At 37.6% G+C, this 7,047-nt stretch overlaps 1 protein-coding gene across 1 annotated transcript; it reads right to left on the bottom strand.

The window, feature by feature from the left end:
- Positions 1–1,364: 1,364 nt before the first annotated feature.
- On the bottom strand, positions 1,365–6,289 carry LOC120185559 (homeobox-leucine zipper protein ATHB-15-like). The gene is made up of 18 exons (XM_039189739.1): positions 5,977–6,289; positions 5,739–5,898; positions 5,528–5,631; positions 5,318–5,408; positions 5,091–5,186; positions 4,897–5,010; positions 4,722–4,805; positions 4,420–4,575; positions 4,257–4,331; positions 4,004–4,110; positions 3,722–3,914; positions 3,204–3,389; positions 3,007–3,087; positions 2,750–2,884; positions 2,332–2,657; positions 1,984–2,089; positions 1,729–1,878; positions 1,365–1,621 (listed from the first exon to the last, which is right to left on the bottom strand). The coding sequence occupies exons 1-18, from the start codon at positions 6,183–6,185 to the stop codon at positions 1,475–1,477; spliced, it is 2,520 nt and encodes an 839-aa protein (XP_039045670.1). The 5' UTR covers positions 6,186–6,289; the 3' UTR covers positions 1,365–1,474.
- Positions 6,290–7,047: the final 758 nt, after the last annotated feature.

The raw sequence follows: 7,047 nt of genomic DNA, 5'->3' as shown, positions 1-7,047 counted from the left end.
AGAACACGCGAGAGAGATCGAGGAACAGGGGGAGAGGTTCTCTAGTTTTGCAAATGGGAAATGGAAAATTAAGAGAAAAAAATTAACTTATATAGTTGACCCATTTTGACCGTGATCCGACTCGCTTCATCCTCTGACCCACGTGTTTTTAAACAAAAATGGGTTAATTTTGTTTTGGGTCCCCTTTTCTTTAATTCTTCTTTTATCATCCCTGATTTCTCCTAAAATCGAACTCAACTTTTGTTTTTCATTCAATTTAATCCTTTTACATTTTTTATTTTTATTTTAATAGCATATTTATTATTATCTATAATTAATTATGTTTTTTATTTTATTTTTTTCGTTTTTATTACTGTTTTTTATATATTTGTATATATATTTCATATCTCTACTATATTTTATTATTATGTAAATATATACTATTAATAATTTGTTTATTACTATGTATATTTTTTAATTATTTCTTATTCGATTTTTTTATTATATTATATATATATATATATGTAAGTTTTTTTCTTTCACTTGGTACTTTTTTTTATTTCTTTTTATTCCATATTTTTTTGTTCATTTTATTTATTTATTTATTTATTTACCTTATCGATTGTATATTGATTATTACTACTTTAATTATTATTTTATGTTTTCATTTTTATTTCATTTTTATTTGTATTTTTTTATTTCTTTTTATTTTCTTTATCTTTTTATCTTCATGTTAAATTCCTTTTCTTATTCATCCTTCTTTGTTTTATTTATTGTCATTTTTTTCCTAATTCGTCCTTTAACTTTTGTAAGGGTATACTTTTAAAACTATCTAAGGTAAGCAATTCCAATCGTTATTTTACCTTTTAATTTAAACTTACAAATTTCTTACTTAATGACAACTAAAAATTTAATAGTACCGAAAGAACAGTTCAAGGATGCTAACCCTTTCTTGAGTGTAATCGACTCCCAAATCCGACACATTTTTGGTAAGACGCAGATCAGGTAAAATATAAAATATCCGATCAACCTATTTAATAAAATAAATGATCGGTAGTAACTCTAACCAACTTATTCAAATCGAAACTCAATTCCGGACCCAACCGAAAGACGGTTCCGACAGGTATCAAGTTCAATAATTTCTGGACGGCTTACCCGGCCTTGCTCACAGCTGATGCAATGAGGTCGATACTGAGTAAAGGTTCGAGACCAGTAAAACTTTTAGCCATAGGAATAATAGAGGAGCTCGAAACAAAGGTGGGATTGGTAGGAGCTCCAGTTGTATACCTACAATTGTAAGGGAGACGAAGGATACATCCAACCAGAAGATTCAAGTAATACATCAAACTGTGAATACAGTCGATACACGCATTGTCAAACTGGTTCCAGTGAAGAGTGATACCATGGGGTTTTAGCCAGCTAAAGTTGAACAAAATATTAAAAATACAAAATAAAATGATGATACTTCAGCAGTTTCTGGTCTATATTTAAGTTTTCAGACAAAAGACCAGTTGATGAACATAAAGCAGATGCACTGAGCATTCTCTTCCTCATTCAACACCTTCCATGCCACTGCTCTCTCGTATGAAATCGGCCTTCCCATGCTCGACATGCATATCCCACCTTGTAGACAAGTAAACCCCTAACACAAACAAAAAATCATTCCCCTTTATGTACAATCATTGGTTATTTGTATTTGAAAAATGTTTTTTTTTTCCCGTAGTTTGAAACCGGAATAAAATGGTAGACCTGTTGCATTATCTGTGGGAACTCCGTGCAGAGAACTTTACGTCCATGGTCATCAAATATTTTCTCCAAAGTAATCTCCTGCAGAGCAACCAGGGTCGTCTCCAGCATGTCAAGCCCCGCCTGATTCGCAAAGGTGAAAACAGGCAGTGCCTGCAAGAACCATCAGTTAATCAAAGGCATTAGCATTTTACAAAATGATTAGGAATATATCAGCGCAAAATGAGGAAGACAAGTGAATTCAGTCCCAACGCTGACCTTCAGCGAGCAGCACATGATAGCATCGGAGTGCTGCCACAAGGTCTTGAGGATGGAATCACTCCTTTCACTGCTAGATTTCAGCAGCTCGTCACCCATGTAGACCCTGCAAAATTAGAGAAAAATCATTCTGCGGTTCATAACATAACATCTGTACGTAGAACAAATATCTGAGCTAGGCAACATATTCTGCACACATGGTAAAGGATACAACAATGCAAGAGCAGACACCAACTCAACAAGTCAGATTCTCGAATCTATCAGTACAAAGCATACAAGCATAGAAGACCTACAGTTTCTGGTATTTAGATTATGTTAAATCGAAAGGAAGGCAGGGCCGGTGTGTACCTATAACTCTGGCAGATCCAATGAGCAAGTGTCTGTGCTTCAGGAGTGCCCAGTGGTGTTCGGAGACCAGCATGTGAACCCAAATTAGATGGAGAAAGAGCTATTGCCATCCTCTGAACTGAAGATATAATGCTGCGGAGATATTGTCGGGCCATGGATACCAAGTGTTCTTGCATGTGGCTCTCAAATGCAAACTGAAATGCTATGGTCATCACAGATCTCACACAGCCAGAACTACCAGAGTATTCATTAGACACTTTATTTCCAGTTGGCCCAATCTCAAGAGCCGACGCAAGGTCCAGAGTGCGATTTGGACTGGAGGCTTCCTGCATCAGCTTCCATTGCAAAATAAGAAAATCCACACAAAAATACAGAAGAAAACTAACAAAATACCTTGCATTAACACATAAATGCCAACCTTCCCGGAATCGAGAGGAATAATGCGAAAACCAGAAGGCAAAAGAGGTGCATCATCAGCAAAAGAAGCATCGGTGGGAGCAAACATAAGCTCAGCACAGGTTCCCACCGCATTTTCATCCATTCCACTGCATAGCTATAAAACAATATCACAGAAAATTAAGACAATCCTAAAACCAATAGGTGCTATGAAAGGTTTGTCGCACTCCATAATGACTATAAGAGATTCGAGAATAAAGTAAAAATAAGAACGCTTACTTGCAAAAGAAAAACATCTCTTGGCATTATTCCATCTTCAGGACAATGTGCAATTCCCTCCAACTTAATTACCTCTAAGCACTAAAAATAACATAAAAAAACAATATTTTCCGTATGTTTATGAATAAATTAAGTTGATACAAATAATATCATAACATCACATAATTCAATTAAGGGCTATAAAACATAGTACTTACCTCTTCATGCTCAATAGTATGTGCCAGTGGAAGTATGACTTGACCTCCGAAACCTCCTACTTGAGACCCTGGTAAACTACAGGGACCAACTTTAATAGCTGCTGCTGAGTAGGCATCAATGCTGGTGTCTGCCCATTCTGATCTGTGTTCCCGCAGAAAACAGAGAAGAATTGCAGGTGGTACGTTCTAAAAGAGAAACAATGAAGGAAAAAAATTCATGGACCACGTAAAGACTGTTCATGTGAAAGAATGATGTGCAACCATGGAAGTGTTAAATAATATCATTCAGAAAATATCATGCTGAAGAAATCCAGCGCAGTGGAGCTAGCCAAACACAAGAATAGCCAAGATTTAACATTTGAAATAACATCATGTAACGGTAAGTATAATGTTATCATAGCAACAATAAAACATAAGAAATCCTAAGCTACAAACAATTCTGAAACCATGTCATGTACTTCCATAAATAGCTGCCATGAACCATCAAGACTGAAAAATTGGAAGCATCCCAGTCCGACCTGTAAAAGCATCGATGCCTTGGCACATAAGATTGCATTGCTAACAGATGAAAATCCATTAGCGTAGGAAAGGTTGAGGCTCATCAGCTTGTCAGGAGATGAATTTACTAGGACAGTAATATCATCTATGCCATCATTTCCCATCATTGACCACCCCTCATCAGTGAAACCATTGACAGCCTCATTAAAACTCCTGTAAGGAATCATCCGCCAAATTGTAAATAATAGTATATCAATCTTAGCAGACATAAAGCACATGACAACAAGTGCTTGGAAGCTAACCTGCTTAACCTTTGGCTAATTGCACGTAAGGCTGCTGGTCGACGACCCCAACCAGTTGAATTAGACTGAGAAGCTTCCTGAGCTATCTGCCTCAGTTGCCTTAGAGCCTAAAAGAAAATCACAAATTAGATCCCATCCTTTTGTAACCTACAATTCTAGGAACTTTTTGTAGGAAAGCCTTCCTTTATAATATTAAAAACAATTAGACAGTGCCGTGTAACATACTAACATGCTAATGGAAGAAAAATCTTACAGCCATTGTTGTCTTTTGAGCGAGAATTGTTGATGATTCATAAAGAGGGCGTAACACCTCTGGCACACTCCTCGACTGATTGATAATAAACACTCCATAATAAGTATACATGTTACGTAGTTTAAAAACATTCAAGACAGTTTGCATGCAACAACATGTATACCTCCAAATCCATATGATCAACAATGTGTATGACTGAACCACCCCCCTCACAAGATCGTATAAGATAACCACTCGGGAATATTTCAGCTCTCACAAAATATTGCACCGTTGGCATGGTAGGACCATTTTGAGTATTTTTAAGCGACCTCTCACAGACCTAAGCATTACAAAAGTCACTAAGAACTCATGAGATTAAAAGAGAAGTGCATATGCATCTTTGGAGGTCTAATTCCCAAAAAATAATGTAGCTAGAGTATATTCGGTCCTATGATGTACCAAAAAACAAATATTTATTAAACTGACCACAAGACTTCCATCTTCTAGAGCAGAAGTATAGCGCAACAACCAGAAGTCGCGTGCAGGTGCCAAAGTTGTTGGTGCATACAACTATACATAACATTAGCAAATTCAAAGAGATCACTAAGAAATAATTTCTCCGAAAAAGTCAGGCAACTACAACACATTAAAGAGCACAGACCTGCATGTACAGCAGTTCGATGGTTCCACCGTTGGCAGTAGGCAGCACATTTAGAACATCCACAGCTCGGCAATCGCGAAACCACGAAGGCCTATCCTTGAGGAGTTCGGCGACCTGAAAGGGACATAGTCATTGGAATACAAACAGCCGAAACAATGAAGCCGTGGCAGGCTACAAAGACAAAGTAGACTTACCCTTGTAGGTTCAAGACCCACGAGACCGCAAACTCGTGCTGCCACTCCAGTGCAACCATGAGAAATAGTAACGATTCCTATGGAATCCGGACCAGGCTGTTCAAGTCAAAACAAAGAGATGATGACAAGGGTTTAAATGTCAAAAGTTGCTGCTTAATGAAAACAATTTACGGTTATAATTCTTCCCTTGGATTAGTAATTTTTAACAACAAAGAGTGGAGAGATACCTTCATTCCAGGCATTTGGACCCACTCAACAGCAGTTCCAGTGGCCTTTGAAAGAAACTCTGCTAAAGTCTCTTCTGCAATGGACAAAAGCCTGAAAAGACAAGGGATAAAAGGCATCAATCAATTTAATAAAACCACAAATGCACACAACAAAGAGGTCACAAAGCACGATGAAAATGAAAAGGACATAACAACCATAACCCCACTAACCCTGCAGGACTAGCATCTCTCGGAGGATGCTGTGGTGTCACGTGGTGGTGTTGACCGCTCGTCACCACGGATTCACAGCTCGGATCTTTGCTCGCAAGTGTCGCCTGTGAGAGAAAAACCCCCAAAAAACAAAAGATTGCAAAAATCTCCTAGTAAATTGAAAGAACACAAGGAAAAACTAAACCCAGAAACTAAAACATAAAATCCTTACATCCCGAGTATGTTGGCGAAAGTAGCCATTTTCAAACACCAGCTGTGACACTTGCTTCTGCAGCCTATCATTCTCCTCCATTAAAAGCTTGTTCATTGCCGACAGCTTCCTATTTACAGCTTGAAGGCGTGATGCCTCTTTCCTCTGCTTCTCTCTACATCTGACAAATCAAATGACATATATAATTACATTGTGGCAAATAAATTGCAGTAAACAGAGACTTAAAAAAAAAGTAAACCTTCTGTTTTGGAACCAGACTTTGATCTGTTTAGGCTCGATATCGGAGAGGATAGGGCACTCCCTAATCAACTGCTGACGACGAATGGAACTAGGTTTGGGGCAATCATGATAAAGCCTTTCAAGGGCCTCAACCTGATCAGGTGTGTACCTTACATATTTCCCATTATCCAGGCACCCAGGTTTACCATCCTTGCAGGACATTGACATCTTCAAGCTTCACCCTCAAACTTAAAGAAAACTAGACAAAAGTACTAAAAAGAACCAAAGTTTGCAAATTTCACATAAACCCACCAAGGAAAAATGAAGGGCTTTCTTTTTGTTTGTCTCTCTTTCTCTCTCTCTTCTTTGAGTTACTTCAGAGCTTGAACATGAAGAGGACACAAATGCTTCTCTTTTCTTGGGGGAAGGGATTCTACTAGGTTTTCATCATTAGTACAGCTTTAGATTCTTTAACGCTAGCTCGTGAAATGTTAAGGAAAGAGAAGGATAAAAACCCAGGCAAAGGAAAGGGATACCCTGATTGGATACAGAGAAAACCTTGGACCTTGCTTTTTTTGGCACTCTTTGACGACAGCCCCAAACACCAAGAAAACAAAATCCCGTAATATCTTTCGAGATCAGAGCTTCCTATTACATACAAATGCTGATCTGATTCAACCAACCATTTTTTTCACCCTCCAAACAACTTAAAAGATTAAAAAAAAACTTTCTGCTTGGACTGAGTTACCAGTTCCACTCGGCCAGATTCTGAGTCACCAAAGACGCCTCCTTCAACACCAAAGAACCCTCTTCAACCACATAGTTTGGCCGATCTCCATTTCGAAAAAGGCCCAAATCGTCCCTAACTTCTGAAACATTGTTTCTTATCCTTCTGAGGATTCAATCACCAGAAACCAGAGCTTTACTTTTCACCGTGAGAATTTCACAAACCCAAAAAAAATACACGCAGAGAGACAGTATTGCTTTTTCTATGGGTTTTTACTTTTGTTTGCTTTCGAGATTTTTTTATATAATTATTTCAACTTATATAAGTTTTATAATTTTGGTCTTTATATTATGTAAAAGGATT

The sequence above is a fragment of the Hibiscus syriacus genome, unplaced genomic scaffold, assembly GCF_006381635.1.
Source record: "Hibiscus syriacus cultivar Baekdansim isolate YM2019G1 unplaced genomic scaffold, ASM638163v2 tig00113124_pilon, whole genome shotgun sequence".
In the NCBI taxonomy this organism is placed as follows: domain Eukaryota; kingdom Viridiplantae; phylum Streptophyta; class Magnoliopsida; order Malvales; family Malvaceae; genus Hibiscus; species Hibiscus syriacus.
Note: the sequence above shows the minus strand (reverse complement) of the source record. Positions and strands in the feature narration are given on the sequence as shown.

What these genes read in the sequence shown, in the direction of transcription:
- LOC120185559 (XM_039189739.1), bottom strand. Translation starts at nt 6,185, where the DNA reads ATGTCAATGTCCTGCAAGGATGGTAAACCTGGGTGCCTGGATAATGGG. An exon ending in TTCGCCAACATACTCGGGAT is followed by an intron (nt 5,632 to 5,738) that starts GTAAGGATTTTA and finishes TTTCTCTCACAG; the next exon opens with GCGACACTTGCGAGCAAAGA. An exon ending in TTGATCATATGGATTTGGAG is followed by an intron (nt 4,332 to 4,419) that starts GTATACATGTTG and finishes ATTATCAATCAG; the next exon opens with TCGAGGAGTGTGCCAGAGGT.